The 18,053-nt window shown below is 31.8% G+C and overlaps 2 protein-coding genes across 2 annotated transcripts in view; one reads left to right on the top strand and one right to left on the bottom strand.

Annotated features, from left to right (window-relative positions):
• Positions 1-9,630: 9,630 nt before the first annotated feature.
• Positions 9,631-10,891, top strand: LOC121131860 (uncharacterized). Its single transcript, XM_040727251.2, has 2 exons — positions 9,631-9,784; positions 9,853-10,891. Exons 1-2 carry the CDS (start codon positions 9,770-9,772, stop codon positions 10,498-10,500), a joined length of 663 nt encoding a protein of 220 aa, XP_040583185.1. The 5' UTR covers positions 9,631-9,769; the 3' UTR covers positions 10,501-10,891.
• A 36-nt stretch (positions 10,892-10,927) lies between these two features.
• Positions 10,928-18,053, bottom strand: part of LOC121131861 (mpv17-like protein) — a 47,628-nt gene continuing 40,502 nt past the window's right edge. The window contains exon 4 of the mRNA XM_040727252.2: positions 10,928-11,525. Coding sequence (XP_040583186.1) covers positions 11,394-11,525 — 132 coding nt within the window. The 3' untranslated portion in view covers positions 10,928-11,393. The remainder of the gene's footprint in view (positions 11,526-18,053) is intronic.

Raw genomic sequence — 18,053 nt, 5'->3', positions numbered from 1 at the left:
AACGTAAAAATGTATAATCGACCATAACTTTGGAACAAATTAAGGTACATAACTCAGTTTACAGAGTGCCCATTCTAGTTTTTCTAAATGGTTTAATGTAGTTAAATGGACAATCTTTGCGTAAGATAAATCAATTGATAAAGAGTGGCCCATGAAACTTTTTTTTGATATCGCTATAAAAAAAAAAGATGGATTGATATTTTTCAATAACTTTGCTTTTATTGGAAAGCCTCAACATTCCGATTAATAATGGAACACCATTTTGCTCATATGGCCGCCGTCACTGGCCTTACAGTAGCCCATTCTGTTGAACCAATTTTTTAATACATTTTCGATTGTGTGAGCTTCAACAGCTGCAATGGAGACTCCAATTTCGTATTTCAAGTCGTCAATTGTCTCTGGATGGTTGGCGTAACATTTATCCTTGACGGTTCCCCACAAAAAATAGTCCCACGGAGTCAAATCGCAGCTACGAGGTCGCAAGTTGACGTTGCCGTTTCGGCTTATCATGCGATTGTCGAAGACAGTGCGCAAAAGATCCACTGTAACGTTGGCTGTGTGGTACGTAGCGCCATCTCGTTGGAACAAAATGTCGTCGATGTCTTCCTTTTCCATTTGGGGAAACAAAAAATCTTCTAACATGGCCCGATAGCACTCACCATTGACCGTAACGGCAGCTCCTTCCTCGTTTTTTCGCTTTCGGCAACAGCAGCAATGTTTTCGATTGAGCGTACTCTACGAACACGGGAACGCGTTGTTTTATCCATTAACGAACCATTTTCGCGCACACGCTTCAAAAATTTATTATGACAATAATTATTATTTGTTATCCTTGTTAAAATTTGTTTATGGAAGCTTATCTGTAGCCTATAGTGCAGAATATCATTTTTGTAAAGAAAAAATGATCTTGAGGAGAAAGTTGGAGCAATAGTTATTGTATTAAGATTATTGTTAATATGAGCTGCATGTAATATGATTTTTGAGGAAGAAAATGAATTATACCTATAAAGAGGAGAACCCTTTACAATTAAAGTAGAATTGGTACAGAAAAACGTATAGTTTAAGTTATATTTAAATTCATAAATATTTATTTTATTATCCAATTTTAAAACAATTACTCTAAACACAGGCGATAATGCATACTTCAGACGGACAAGTTAACACCCCGACAACCGATTGTATAAAACAGGAGAAAAAGCCTACGCAACAACCGATTTTCCTTTTCTAATTCTTAAAGGTTTTTTTTACAAACTACTACATAATTTTACACTCTTAACAGGCGATCTATTAAAGGTTCCAGGTAACTTCGCATCGAAAATTTTTACCACCAGTAATTTTGTCTTGAGGAGCATTTGCCACATGACGTATTCGCTGCCTTTTTATGTTTTTATATTGTCAGTTCGAACTTTATTGTTGTATTTCGGTAAGATTAATTATATGGCTTGAAGAAGTAGCAAAATGAAAAAAAAAGGTTATCAATATGATTGACTTATCATTAGACAACCATTGATGAATTATTTTTATATTCACTTCCTTTCTTCTTTGATTTTGAATTGTATACATCAAATAAAAATCAAATCAGTCTAGAATATTCAGATCTAAACTTAAGACTATTAATAACTAAAAGGAAGGTCAAAATTGAAAAAAAAACCAAAAAAATGCTGTGCGGCAAGTTATTAAATACACCCAGACTATTTGTACGTTTCAAAATACACTATTTAATTACATTATCTTTGATTTTAATTACCAATTATTATTAATTGATATTATCATATATTAAGATATATCAGAATTACTAGGTGATTATATAATTACGAGTAATATAATCATAGGCATTTATAATCGGCCACATCATACTTAACAATTAGTAATATTTATTTAAAAAGTAACAAATTACATCATTAATGCATCAGTAATATATTTTATCAAGTATACATTAATTTCTTCATTTAAACTTGTTTAGTTCTTTATTTGATTCCGACTTGTATCATTTTCTAACACAAGTTTAAACTTTAACACAGCATATATATGTTTTGTACAAGTTGTAACTTGTATAAGCAAATTGTACAAGTTTCAATTTTTTCGTTTTAAAATAAATTATTTAATTACAACATTGTTCGTTCTAATTATCAAATATAAATTGATACTCTCACTCATATTTGAATAATTTGTACTAAAATAGTCAAAAGTTATACCACTAATATGTCGATGGAATATTTTATGATTGCATTATTCTCATCCTAAGGACTGTCAATCTTTCATTTAAATGAACAATGAATTGTTTAATAATCAAATTACTCACAATCATTTTGCCTGACCATGTAAATGAAGTTAAAATGACCAAACCACTCTATTGGAAATTTAAAAGATTACCCGGGTATTTTGCACATTACCCAATCATTTTGCACATAGCCCACTCTAACGGGAATTTTTGAATTTCCCAGTCATTTTGTACATTACCTGTTCATTTAGTACCTTACTTGGGCATTTAGAACCTTACCCAGGTATTTTGCACATTGACAGGGTATTTTGGGCATTGTTCACTCTAATTGTCATTTTGACATTTCCCCCTCTAATTGTCATTTTGGCATTTCTCCATCATTTTGTACATTAACCGGTCATTTTGCACCTTACCCCGGCATTTTTAACATTTCCAAGGCATTCTGCCCATGCCCACTCTAATGGACATTTTTTTACTTTACCCGGACATTTCGTACCTTGGTATTTTGCACATTGCCAGGGTATTTTGCCCATTGCCCACTCTAACGGGCATTTTGAAAAATCCCCGATTTTCCATATTGCCCGTTACATATATATGTATAATCCTGCTTGTAAAAATTTCAAAGTCTCACGTATATATGTTGTGCGTTGACACAAAAACAATCTTGAAGAAAAATGAAGAAAAGAAGGAAATTCTATTTAGTTTTTTACTTCATACATACACATACATACCACTAGTGCTGTGAGCATTCCACATTTCTTGCAAAAAATGTTTCTGGTTTGATTAAAATACAATATGTTATGAATATTATATATCTTTACTTAATTGTAAAATTTATTATATTATATACCAGAATAATTTGAAAATTGACAAACAACCTCAATGACGTCACGAGGGATCAATTTTAACTTGGGACTGCACTGGCCAGCATTCCAAAATAAGGACTCATATAACACTACATCTTACCCAATATTTCATAGAAATATTTGAATCAATTATGGCCCTACTATTCAAATTTGTGGGATAAGTTAACATACATAAGAATTTTAACTACAGTTTAGAGCCTTTTTTTCTCGGCTTTATATGGATGCATTCTGTATGTAATTAAAAATTATTCTGCAATATTAAGAACAAAAATCACTAAAAGGGCAAAAATCACATCAAATACATCATAATAAAACATCTCAGGTAGAAAGTTTAAAACAATATTAAATTTCAAATTAAATACAATTTAAAGTACTCGAGTACAAAGTAAAAATAGGAATTATTCCATTTAAATTACTATCTTTTATAGTCCTTAGCTTATATAAAACACACGGTGATCAATTTGAGTGTTTTTACTGGTTGTCAGAAAGTCGATCCTTCCAAGTTTCTTAGCATGTCACTCTTCAGTGAGTTATAAAATACCCACCCATAATGTAGTTTGACGCATTCCCAATTGATGTGATCTGTTATTTCAGGCATTTCTTTTCAGAAAAAGCAATAATTCCTTTCCTTTTTGAAAAATTTGTCAGCAACTTCAAGTGTGCCTCTTAGTCACACAATATTTAAACCATTTTTCAGGATAAGTTAGGAATTTAATTATTATAGAATTTATACAATCTGCTAGGCTTCGCTGGGATATATTTTGTCTTTTTAAATAATTTTGAAAGGGGAGAAGAGAAGGATTATTTAGAGATAATTTGATAGATCAAGGACTTAGATGATATGACATCCCCTGGGATATCGGAGCATATGGTTATTATATTCATTTTATTTAAACTAGATTTGATTTAAAAGACTTATATGAGTCCCAATATGGCCTTTTAAGTAACATATCTAAACTTCTCATTATTTTATAGTTATGGGGAATTTTGGCAAGTTTATGTACCTTTTGCGACGCACCAAAAGGGTAAATAAGAATCATTTGTAAATATAAATTGTTAAGAATTCGTATAATTATCCAAATATAATTACCTCTCAATTTAAAGAAAATATTAAGTTGAGATTGTTTTTGTGTTGGGGGGTCACATATTTAAACTTTACCTATGGGGATATGAACATCTACCCGTTTAATAGTTAAATTTGTTGTCCATGTTCGAGAAAATTATTTCCAATGAAAGACTAAATTTTGTCAATAGATTCCTCACGGTCTTATCACACTAGCAGAAAAATATATTTTCTCCTTATTTTTGTCTGTTCAGTTTTTTGAACGTTGATTAGTTGAGTTAGAATTAGCTCCTTTTAAGTTGTGAGCAATTTCCAACAATGATAGAAAAATTCTGAAGAATTGACTAACTATCAATTTGAGTTGTGAATTTATTTCTCTATCTTTTCTTTGGAAAGTTTCGTGATGAAATAAAGGTAACGACATGTTTTTTTATTGGTGCTTAAGAAACGAATATAAAATAATTTATGCATTTCATGCAGGGAGGGGAATAATCTTACAACTCGAAGATGTCATGCATATTATTATTATCATACCTAGTTTGATCATACTTAAACAAGGTAGGGTTCTATGCATTTCTTCGTTTTGCCACACACTTTTGACGTAGGCAGAACTATGTATATATGAAAACTCTGCACATACTACTGATTCATATTTTGTGATTGATATTCCGAGGATTCAATTTTTACAAATGTTTTACAAAGAATACAAAATAAACAATTTGAATATTTGGAATAAAAATTCTTAGAGAAATCAAGTATCGTTATTAGAGGGAAGCACTAGGGGGCTATGCCTGCCCAAACCAGCGCTTGTACTCCCCCTTTAATTGAAATATAAACATGACTTTATTTTATATATATTATCTTTTCTAAATTAAAAAAAAAGAAATAAAACTTAACAAAAAATCATACTCAAATTTTGGTTAAAGGTTAATGCAAAAATATCAGGATTTTATAGGCCTGGGTACGGGACTGGAAACATCGATAGGTAACAATAAAATAGGACTAGTTTTAGGGCAAGGGGGACTTGCTCTAAGCTCTGCTCTTGACTGGAGGCACGTCACTGATTATATGTAATTTAAAAAATAGATAAAAGACAATAAATAAAAAAAATGATATATATTTTGTTATTTTTGAAAAGGATTATATGTAACTAATATAAATTATTAAAAAAAGTTCATTTTAAAAAGAGAAGAAAACTTATTTAAAAAAAAAAAAAAGTCCTTCGATAAATATGATTAAAGTTTATCAGAAAAGACCGTTTGAATGTTTGTTTCGTCTAATAAGAAAACATTAATTTTTTCCCTAGACTTCGCTATCGTTAAAAACCACTCTGTTAGGAATAGAGTTTTGGAGACATAGAAGACATTTATCCTCCAATAATACTAATATACCCTTTTTTTAAAGTCAAAAGTTAACATCTTATTTTGTTTAAAATTTATGCAATTAACACCCTCTAAATATTTTGCCTCTCCGTCTCTCCTGCAAAAGGACTAATTATATGTAATCAAACGTTCTATTTCTACAATAAAAACGGAGGAAACAAATGTTACTACATATACATTTCTAAAATAACATCAAGATCCTCATTCTTTAAATGATGAGTTAAACCAAGGAGTGATTTACACAAGGATTGGAAAATAAATATCGGTAAAAAAATACAGACGTCTCATTATTTCTTTTATTCTAAATGACCTTTTTTAGATGTCCGTCAGTGCGGCAATTAATTAACAGAGTGGAGGAGATGGTACATAAACAGTGGAACTGCAGAATCCCAAAGGGTGATCGGCTAGTGATAACGGGGTCAAGTAACCTGGAAAAGTTCAAAACAGAATAGTTGTTAGCAAAAATACTGTCATTGGTTTGATGAGAATGGAATACTGATAAAATATATATAAAGAAGAGCGGGTCTGGATTAAGTGCCCATTATGCTCCACTATAACAGGCCTTGAGTATTACTTCTACCCTATTTGATCTTACAGGAAATTGCTGATGGTGGGGGAGGGGGTTCCAAATTATTTCTTGCTCAGGGGGCCAAAAATCCCAGATCTGTTAGTTTCAAAAAACTGATTATAATGTATTTATCTTGATTTAATTTGCAACTTTTTGAATAACGAATTGATTAACTCTAAATTGATCATTAAAAACTTTATTTTTTGAATAAAATCTATTATTTAAATCGATATTATTTTAAATGTAATTAGAGTCAAGACACATAAATTCCTAGAAAATAATTTAAAAAAGCGAAGAAAAAGATGTTCCTTACACCTTTACAAAGTATTTTATGTAGTAAAAAAATGTTATCCGGGCGAACATTGTTTATGGCTCTAATATTATTATAGCCGAATTTCGTATATCCAGATGTGACCATATATATAGTTATAACATGTCGTGTAAACGTTTAACTTGTATAAGCAAATTATACAAGTTGCAACCAAAAAATGAGATGAAAGGGATTAAATGAAGGATTTACAGTACTTGGGATAAGGATGTTGCAAAAATTAAATATCCCATGTATGATCGACATTTTAATGATGTAATTTTTGACTATTTTGATTCAAATTACCCATTGGAAAGGTTTCTGTGGAACACTATAACGTTCAAATACCCAGAATCATATATATTAATTGTTAATACATATCAAATATGTAATTAAAATAGATCAAAATGAAAGGAGGGAATCAATTAATGGTTGGTAATTAAAATGAGTTATAGTGTTAATTATATAAAGTATTATGAGATGTAGAAATCGTACAATCTTCTTATACAAGTTGTAATTTGTACATATAAAAATTACAAACTCTACACCACATACTTACATATATCCATACAGTTTAAATTATAAGAAACTGTTCAATTTTTAAAATGATAAAAAATTAGAGGCATAACCTAATCTTGCAGAATTCAAAGTGCTCACCACCTACTTAAAACTTGTTGAAATATAATAATACAGCTTCCTTAACTCCTTCAATAAACGAATCAGACCTGCACTTCATAATAGTACTTTATAATCAAGTGTATACTTGCAAATACGTCAAGTGGTCTTTGACTTCCTTGTGGCGAGAATACGTATTTGGAGTTGGAATATTAATCATTTTATGGTTCTTACTAATTTAATTTCATTTTGTATACTTAAAGTATGATTATATTTATTCTTGGTTTTGAATTTTTTTATTTTTAAACATCATTCTCAATATATACTTCAAGTCAGGGATTCTCAACCTTATTTTTTTTAATGTACCTATTATAAAATATATATTTAACATTGTCCAAAAACCTTTTGGAGTCCATCATGGCTATGGGGAGGGTGCTGAGTCAAGGATTAAGGTCTGATGTCACACCCAGGGCCTGTCTCCGGCCTGTCTCCGGCCTTCATGGACCTGGTAGGATCATCCTCAACCATCTTCTTCACCTTGTCGACAAAGTCGGTGTCCCTGACCTTCCCGTCGGCGCCCTCCTCCTTGGGTGCCCTCTTTATGGTGGCATCAACATCCCAGGTGTCCTCTAGCTTCTTACGGATACGCTGAACAGTCCGTAAATTCACTCCTAAGGTTGAAGCAATCGTTGAATTTGAGATTTCACCTCCATTATTAACCAATGCCATGACTACGGCGGACCTCGAAAGCTCCTCGTTCCACTTATAGCTCTTTATCTTCTCATATGATGACGGCATGATGCTAACTGAACTACGTATCGTCAGCTGACGAGAATAGCTTTCCTATTTGGTAACCGGTTATTTATTTGATAATGTCGTCTTCAAGTTATCAAGGTTTATAGTAGGCTAAAATTTGATCCTCGCTCCCTGTATATACATATATAAAACTACAGACGTCCCTGCCAGACTTTGGTTGTTTGATTGAATTGGAAGATGCTGAAAAGGGAAGACTTTTTAAGTGGTATTTTCGGAGCTCCCTTCTAAATAAGGAAAATTTGGCACTGTCTTCTGCTGTTCACGTGACAAAGTAAATAAAATATTATTTTGTTCAAATAATTACAATTACTATTTAAAATACATATTTCAGCGGAACTTTTCGGCTTCATATATGAGTCTCGGTTGTTTAGTATCGTTTATTAGGAAGAACGTCAATGTTTGGGATTAAACCTTGATATTTTTCTCTACTTTTGTCAGCTTTCTAATCGCAATTAAACTTATGAAAGAATAATGATCAAAGATTAAATAAGAAACAAAGCATGAAAAGCACTTGCCATGTCCCTGCTATTGACTTTAGGAGTAATACATACACAAATAAACTTTATTTTTGCTTCTGATTTAAATATCCTTCATATAGGGAAAAATTAATTGCAGAAAAATTGCCATATGCGGAGGTTTGCGCTCTACAGAGTGTCCAATGCCCATTCTATTTTTATTTTTTTAAATAGAATTTCAACTGTCTTGTCGTCTTTTCATTTTTCATGACGTCACTTGTATTGCTCTCCCTTAATTCAATGCAAGTGACTTATTTTTGCCATGACTAAGTCCATGAAAACTAGGATATGAATTAGTGTGAAATGGCTACTTTGACTGCTAAATGGGTGTATCTCTTCCTTTGTCAAGGAATAAAGATCGTCATTACTGTATTGAATGTCATGAGGAACAAGTCATGATCCTTGTTTTTGTTTTTCAAAAGGTTTTTGAATTCAGAGTGTGGCAAACTTTTAACTGTTATTAAATGCAAATTAAAAATGCAGTCATGGTGCCTTCAAAATACTTTGTGGTTTTAATACAAAAGTATTTGTACTAAATGCAATAATAATAATTTATTTTGAGGCGAAAATGATTATCTAAAGTGGAAATTCGGTAGATAATTGTTCAAAAGTAGTTAAATGTGAATTTATAAATGATTTTAGCTAAGAATTGGTATGATTAATTTTAATGTATTTTTGATTGAAAAAACAAATAAATGCAAAAATGACAAATCATACGCACATTTTGCATAATTAAGGAGAATAGGAATTTGCATTCAATTTTAACATACTGTAAGCAAGACATTTGTTTTTACTAAGAACTCAAATTAGGATGTAGTGTTATGAAGCTCATGTACATAATAAGAAAAAGTAATATTATGTATGTCTATATTTAGAAGAACATCTTTTAACATTATTTAATTAGGATAATTACGTACTTCCTTATCGTTCAACTTATGCTCTGTTGTTTTTAACATACATATTTATAAATGCACCTACAAAACAGACGATAGATTAAGGATTAATTATAACCTTTTTTGAATACGATATTTGTATTATTTATATTTATAAATTACATTTGTTCATTATTTTTGATATACAAAATGATAGTCATTAATTTGAGCACAAATGCGTCAGTAATAATAATAAAAAATATTTAAAGAAGTATCAGAGTGTGTACGTCAGGGTCGCCCTCATATCTACACCACGGAATACTGTTACATCATTACATACTTACCAGTACCACAGACACACACACACACACACACACGTTCGGAGAGGGCGTCTTTCCAACGCCCATCTTTAAGCCCCTTTTCGTAAGACTTCAAGGGCGATGGAATTCGAAATGGAAAATCATTTTGGATAGTCAAATCAGTTCACCATCGTTCTCCAAATATTAAAGAACTCTCAGCTAAATATATATACCTATCATCAAGTATGGCCCTCATCATTGTAAGTACAATATAGAGAGGATTCGTCACCGAATCAAAACCTAATAATGAATCTTCTTATTATTTTAGTCTTTACTTTTCGTCGCCGGTGCTGCTATTGCTAGCCACCCCCCTGCACCTTATCATGCTCCATCTTACGGACATCACTATTGCGATCCCAAGGCTCCTCCAGCATGTGCTAACTCTACTGGACTTGCCTATTGTCTTGAAGATTCCTATTATCCTGAATACGAACTCAAATCTGCCATCGCTGCTGACTACTTGTTTGCTAAGAAATACAGCGATATTGTTGATCAATCTGCCAACGATCTTGTTGATTTGATTGCCAAAGAGCAAGAAGAAGGATTCAACTATGAATACTATTCCGGAGCCTCTAAAGGACCAAGTCCTTATGATGCCAGTCACTGGATTGGACCTGAGGGTTATTTGTGCCCCTCTGATGTCAAGTATGCTATGCCCAGAAGAGCTCGTAATGTCAACGGAGAATGGAGAGTCATTGTCAACCACGTTCACTACTACACTCAAACTACCAGATTCGAAACTTGCTTGCACGCTGACTCTGCCTGCAGATTGTTGGCTCCTTGCTACAAGTCCAAATGTACCCAAAAATACGTTTACCAACGCATGGTCTCCTACGATCCCTGTGATCCCTACAAGGGTCTCTTCATTGACATCTACAAGTTCCCTTCTGCTTGCTCTTGTCACATCCCTCAATAAGTGCAAATAGATTATGATTTAACCCCAAAACAACCTCTTGTACTCAACATTCAAACAGCTTTGATTTCTTCATGTGATGCTTGAAAAAAAAAAAGAATTTAAATGATCAAAAAGTATCAAAACGAAGAAGAGAAAACGATTTAAAAATGGAACTGCAAACTTTGGATTACTTTAAGCTCCTAATTTTGATACATTAATATGAAGAGTCAAACAGTTGATCAAAGTCGTTGTTTTGTGCTATCCCTTAATATGTATGTAGTCATACATTTCTCCTTTTCTATACCTATTTATTCATTTCTCTATCTTATAATGTATATGTTTTGCCATTTTTGTGGTGCCAGTTTAGCTGAGAGTTCTTTATAAAGTTAAAATATAATTTGGTGAATTCAATCTCTAACGTTTTATTATTTTCTCAAAATGAGACTCATTTGATGAATGGAAGTTTATTCGTTTCTAATAACACTTAATTGGTTTGACATAATATGTATATACATTCAGCATATAAGCAATAATGGTGATAAGAATCTTCCAAAATGTTATAGTGTCGTCTACTATTTCTTTGCTAGCTCAAGGTAATGCCACTAAAATAATAATTATTATAATTAAGAGCAAACACATATAACATAATTACAAGGTCTCCAAATGGAGGAGGCTTCCTTAATCCAATGACGAAGCATTTACATATAAAGGCCTTAATTTTCATAAACAACAATACATAATCATAATATGCACATTCTATAATAAAAGAACCACACAAGCCCAGTTAGGGTGTGGCTAATCCTACAACAAAACTACTACTACACACTATATCAATATCATCCATAGTCATCTTATTATAATTTTGTGCAACATGAGTTCTCTCCACTTCCTGTTACATTTCAAACACTTCTTCATTATTCTCTTTTGATCAAACATAGAATATTAATCCATGCAAGTGAGCAGGTGGCTACCCATGCCACACGGAAAGACGATGGAATCAGGGCAAAGTTGATGGCTTGTGCGGGAAGCCAAAACATGCAGCTTTTCTGAAATGCAAAGAAAATGATAGATATATAAATATGTGAGTATACTTCAAATGACATAGTCGTACATTCAAGCATAAGCGTAGGAAAGAGGGCAATTGACCCCAATTCTGTGGAAACTATCAATATTCATGCAATACACAGGGTGGGATTTTAAATACGGAACATTTAAGGATAATGTACATATATTACAATTTATTTCCCAAAACTATTTCATTAATTAACAAATCTTTTGCTCCAACATATAGAATATAGAATATCTATAGTGAAGTCAATCACTGAAACCAAGCCCCTCCAGCACCAACCACGGACTCCAAACTTGATCATGCCTTGATGAAGAAGAACTCCTTATCCATGTTGATCACTGCTTCGAGAAAGGAAGTACACAATGAGTCAATACAGTTATGTGTTTCTCTTTTCAAGAAACTTCACACGTAGTAGTAGCAGGGGTTCAGATCTGGCGAGTTAGGGGGCTGCATTTTCATTGCTTTTAGGAAGTCTGGAGTGTGTTTTTTTGCTTTAGAACAACCATGAGTCTCCCTTGCAGATATTCTTGACCCATCAGGCTCCTTCAAAGCCTTGGCAATATTGCAAGCAGTTGATTTGGGGAGCTTCGTAAACTCAATCATCTCCTTGTGCTTGCGTTCTGAACGGAGGCACATCATAACGGAGATCTAAGCTTTTTCAAATCCTTACTCTGTACTTCCCAACGTCTATGCATTCAATCATTAATTAATTAATAGATACATGTGTATGTCCCTATAAGGGACAAATGGAATCATTTTATTTATTTATTGAAGGACATAAATTATTCAGAATTCATTAAAGATAATCTAATCAAATAGAAATATCAATTCATTCATTGACAATTATTAATAATAATATTTTCTGCAATTTGATGTCAAAACAATTAAATATGCAAAGAAAATACTTTATTTTGTAGTGTATACCCATTAAAGTGACATTGAATATAACCTTCCCAATCCCACAAAAGGGAAATCTGTGCACTCTATGGGGGTCTAAAAAGAACTTATTTACATACATTATATGACGCATGATATCCTTGAAAACTTTCTAACAAAATATATAATATGCACAATATACAAAGATATAATATTAACAAACGTCTTCAATAAATATTAATTTATAATTACTTGAGGCAACACAACCGGTGGTTGGAGCCCTAAGTAGATATTATGTATCCTTCGAAAATATATGGAGACAATAAAATATATGGACCCCCATAACCTTCATTGATTAAATTGTGGAAGAAAGAAAGGTCGTTAAAGTAGTGGATCCTAACCTTTTAAATATAGCAACACATTTTAAAATAAGCAATGAACCCCAAATCTTAAAATTACTTTCAATTACATTAAGTTTTATAAACAAGAAACTGCCATATATTGCGATTATGAATTATAGATTATTCATCGGAGAAGACAATCACACGGTGGCTGTGATTTTTGAGGTCATAAGGTAGACTCCTGCAATGCTCCGTATAGAATAGTTAACTCTTTTGAGTCAAGAGTGGTCTTATACAATTTTACATTTTTTTTATTTTTAAGGAAAACATATTAAGACAGTTATATAAATTTATATTATAAAACTAATCGTAACAGTTACCTAAGTCACTCAATACAAGATCTGAGCCATTATTGAACATGTTTGGCTTCTGATTTGCAAGTTTTATAATATAAATTTATATAACTGTCTTAATATGTTTTCCTTGGGTTTTATACAATGTACATTGTACATGGTGGGTTAGATATCAATGAATCACCCCATTCGGGTCGAGGCCCACATGTTTGGAATCCCTACTTTAATGGTTGATGTATGTAGACATGTGTAATGAGACATGGTGGATCAGTGGAAGCGTAATTCAATAGTAAGCAGTGTTTCTCATTTCCTGGGTAATTGTTTTTGAGCAGGATATAGGAAAAAACATTTATAAATTGTGATATTTCGGGAAAATACAAATATTCCTTTAATTTTTTTTGTACTGATTAAGTATAAGTATATTTGAGTAGTTTGTAATGAAAAAAAAGTACATGATGAAGGTGGGGTGAGACATATGGTACTCCCTAGTTAATATCAGCTGGCTGTTATATGATTATGACTTTTTTTTTGTGGGATGGGGGGGCGAGAAAATGAATTACTGCTATAAAGAGGAGAATCTTCTACATTAAAAATAGCAAAAGTGCATGGAATATATATTTTAATTATATTTAAATTCATATATATTATTATGCTACATAGCATTAAAATAATTTATATGTGTGCGTCTGATGTACTTTCCTCTTAGAAAATCAATGATAAAAACGCATTTATTTCAAAAACGGACTGATACAGACTTTAGACATTAAATTAAAGTCTTTCAGAATTTTGAGTTACGTACACAAAGCTATGTTTGATTCTGATTAGACTAGATTTCTGGGCTCTGGAGGACAATTTAGATTTTTTGCAAATAAGTTGATTATTTTCATAAAACCAGATCGATTCTCCGTGTCTACAAGTTTTTTTAAGGTATGGCTTGTCAATTTGAAAATGTACCAAAAAGATTTAAAAAACGAATTATCGTACTAACAGAAAAGGGAATGGAATATTCATTAAATACGAATTAAAAAAGTGGATTAGGAAGAAGATGAGCGAGTTAATCTTAGTATATGATTAAATCTACATTATGGTCGAAGACATGGCAAGGTAACAATGATAATAACAATAAATAAATCACAAGGTCAATCATTTGAAAAATTGCTTTAAATTTACCAAAATCAGTATTTTCACATAATGAAATAAGTTGGATTTTCAAGAGCGTCATAAGGGGGCGCAGGTTTGATTATATTTACATCATATGTATATACCGAAGACAACAAAAAATGTTGAATTCAAGGAGGTTTTAACTCTTTAAATTTAACTATTATATAATTGTAGTTTATAGTAAATCGTTTTAATTTAAAATTTATATTGTTTTATAAATATTTTTTTTATTATAGAAACTATAAAATGAAATTTACTTTATGTATACGGTCTATGTATATTTCAAAGATAGTTTCTCGGTCTGATGGAGTAATTGTAAGACTATTATGTCTACTTATACTTAATTGGTGTAACCCATCTGACCAATTGAATGAAGGATTGAAAAAAAATGGTATGCATATGTAGATAAATATAATTTTAAAGGTGTAAAAATCCGATAAAAATTCGCCCTTTTATTGTTTCTATAAATAAATTTGGGCTATCATATACAAATGTACGCTTTTAAAAAAATATTAATGAGAAATATATATAAATTATAGTAGAGTATCGAATCAAAAACTATATGTAAGATTTTAATATTGCGAAATATATTTATGTAATTCATTTTAAAAATGGTCAAAAAAATAAATATGACAAATACAGGACGAGAATACTTAAGAAATAAATAGCTTTGTTGTGATCGACATATTTGGATAGCTACCAGTTGATTTTGGTCTTTTTTTCTCTGTTTATTTATGAATGAAAGGTTGCGTCATACAATATAGGTACACATGCTTTTAAAAGTGAAAAATATGTTTGAAAATGAGCACACACATACTTGTGGTTACAATCAAATGAATATTATTTTAGATATCATAAATTACATATCTGTGAATTACCGGGTGGTCCATTGAAATCTAAACACTTACTAATTTAATAATTAATGAAGGTTGAGTGATTGAAATTAATTCATATCTATTAAAGCAAAATAAATAAATATTTACAAAACAAAACAAACCTGAGCTCTTTAGCTTCGTACAAGTTGAGAAAATAACACTTGAACGTGATCAACAATTTCCATTTACGCACTCCAAGCAGGACAACTGTTTAGGCCGTCAGAAAGTTCAAGACGGTGGAGAAGAAGGAGGGCTCTGTCAAAAATACTAAACTAAACCAGGAGGAGGTAAAGAAAACAGCCCAGGCCAATCTCCTCAAGTCTATGAGTGGCCACGCAAGAGATCTGAGGGTTTCACCCCAAAATATCCAAATATCTATCAAAAAAGTGGGTGGAAGGAGGCTTGTGGTGGTGGAGCGGCCACTTTTAAAGCCACTGCCAGCCAGCACTGGGACGCCATGGAAGAGGCTGTATCTGCAGCCACTTCTTCTGTCGACACCTGGAAGCGATCATTGCCACTAAGGATGGCTACATTAATGATTAAGAGAGCTAGTACCAACATCTACTTATAGCGTTAATTTTGTTGAAAGTATATTGTTAATTAATAAGTTATTTTTTGTTGAAGTTCAAAATTCAAAGTGTTCAGATTTCAATAGGCCACAAGGTATAATAATCATTTTGGATATTATTCACTCATGACCAATCATGTATAACATATATATGTAAATCAATTCTTACTTAAAGGATCGTAGGTTTTGAATATAATATATAATTATTAACTATATGAAGGACAGCAAAGGCTCTTAAAAAAGTAACACTCTTCAATCCCCCTGGACATTCAAGGTACACTTACTATTTATGCAATCATTGCAAATGTAAAGTCATGACTTTACTTCGTGAGTTTAGGTATTTTTTGAAGTTCGCTTTTTATTGCTTGCTTCTCTCTTTCATGTGTGGCGTAACCATACTGAATACGAGTATTCAGTCCGTGTGAGTACAATTATATAGTACATAATATTATAATTTCGTTTCCACTATTCCATTTTAGGAGTTAGCACTTATATGGACGGATTTACATAGTTGCATAATTTGTTTGATATTTGCTTATGTTCTCTTAATTCCACCCTTTTTGGAAATTAGACATAGGATATCATAATGTACATACATGGTATTAATATCAAATCGGCACCTTTTCCAAAATCTTTTAATTTCGCTGAGGCCACATTTTTCGATCTATTTACTTTCAAATTGCCTTGAATTGTACATAATATGAATGTTGAGAACGAGTTCATTTGATGTATCCGCCTTCAGCATCAATCACATCCTAGATATAGGACCGACATTGGAAGAGCAGGCGTTGACAAAGTAGTTCCTTTGCATGATGTTCCTTGTCTCCTATATGGAGTTAATACCAGATAATCTTTGATGGAAACAGATGTTCGATTAGTTTTAGATTAAACGTAACTCCGGACAAGAGAATCCTTTGGGATAAGATCAGAATTGCATGGGGACATATTTATTTCCCTAGATAGTTATAGCAGTGATCACGCACCTACTTCAGCAACGGAAATCTGGGATATTCAGTCTCCTGACGAGCCTTACAAATCTTTTGCATGGTCCAGATTGGAACACACGTCACATTGGAGACCTCTCGATTGGAAATCTTCATGTTTTTGTGGTCAAAAATTATAATCAGGTCGTTCCTCCTTTGTAAATTTAATCTTCTTTATATTTTTGTGTTAGTGAGGTACTGTCGTGATATATCTCTCACACAGTCTTATTCCATAAATAGAAAAAAACTCTATCAGCCGTCGATTTTCTACTGAATTTTCCAATTAATTGTTAAATGAAAAATAGTTCAACAATTAGAAGAAGAATTTGTTTCGTAAAAGTTAATTTCGAAAAGTTTGAGAAATACAAAAAATCAGATCGTGCATCATTATTGTTTTTTAGTACGCTCAACTCTGACGTCATTAGCAAATAAACAATGACGTATATCGAAGGATAAATAATATTTAAGGATAATATTTTCTTTCAAAATGAAGGAGAAAAATGGTTCAAAATTATTTGGCATTATCAAATTAAGTCAAGGGGCGTCCATTGGGTAAAGTATGGAGGTGCCATACTTTGACCTTCTGTCAACATTTTAATAAATGAAATTGATATGAAATTTATTTTTATATTTCAGTTACGTCCCTGGAATTTGATATATCCTAAATTGGCTGAATTGACGCCACTTATTTCACCACTTTCCTATCCCACAACTATTTGACTTAAAGTGTTAGTTGGACTATTTTTAATGAGTATTTCCACTGACGTCATAATTTACACCATAATTGAAAAAGACACATAAAGAATCAAAAACAAATATTTTTACAACATAAAATGAACAGATTTCCAATACATCTTCGATCATAAAACTTCATCAAATGACTTTTAGAATAAATAAGACTTAAAAACTGCTTTGAATACTACTTCATGCCACTGACAAACCGTCATAGTAAACAAAGTAATAGGTTTTGAAATACAATAGTTTACTATTTTCCTTCATATGAATGAAAAAATGTCTTCATTGTTATAAAATTTGAATGTCTAAGCCCTTAAAATAGCCATCAACAACAACAATACCAACCACACATTAAAACGCACTTTAGTTAAATTTACAACAATTTAAATACAACTATTATGAGCGCAGTTATTATTCTGGGAGGAAGACCATTGTTTGCGTTTAATGTATAAATCTTGCAACATAGAGCTCTGGTGAAAACAATATAAAGATTGCTTAACGGATCAGTTTTTATAAATGAAGAAATTTGTAGCCGCTAATAAATAATTGGACTATTTTTTATCCTCAAATTGTCGTCGACGTTTTGGGCCAAAAATGGCCCTTCTAATTAATA

This window comes from Lepeophtheirus salmonis, chromosome 1, assembly GCF_016086655.4.
Source record: "Lepeophtheirus salmonis chromosome 1, UVic_Lsal_1.4, whole genome shotgun sequence".
NCBI lineage: Eukaryota > Metazoa > Arthropoda > Copepoda > Siphonostomatoida > Caligidae > Lepeophtheirus > Lepeophtheirus salmonis.
This window is presented reverse-complemented; position numbering and strand designations above follow the sequence as displayed.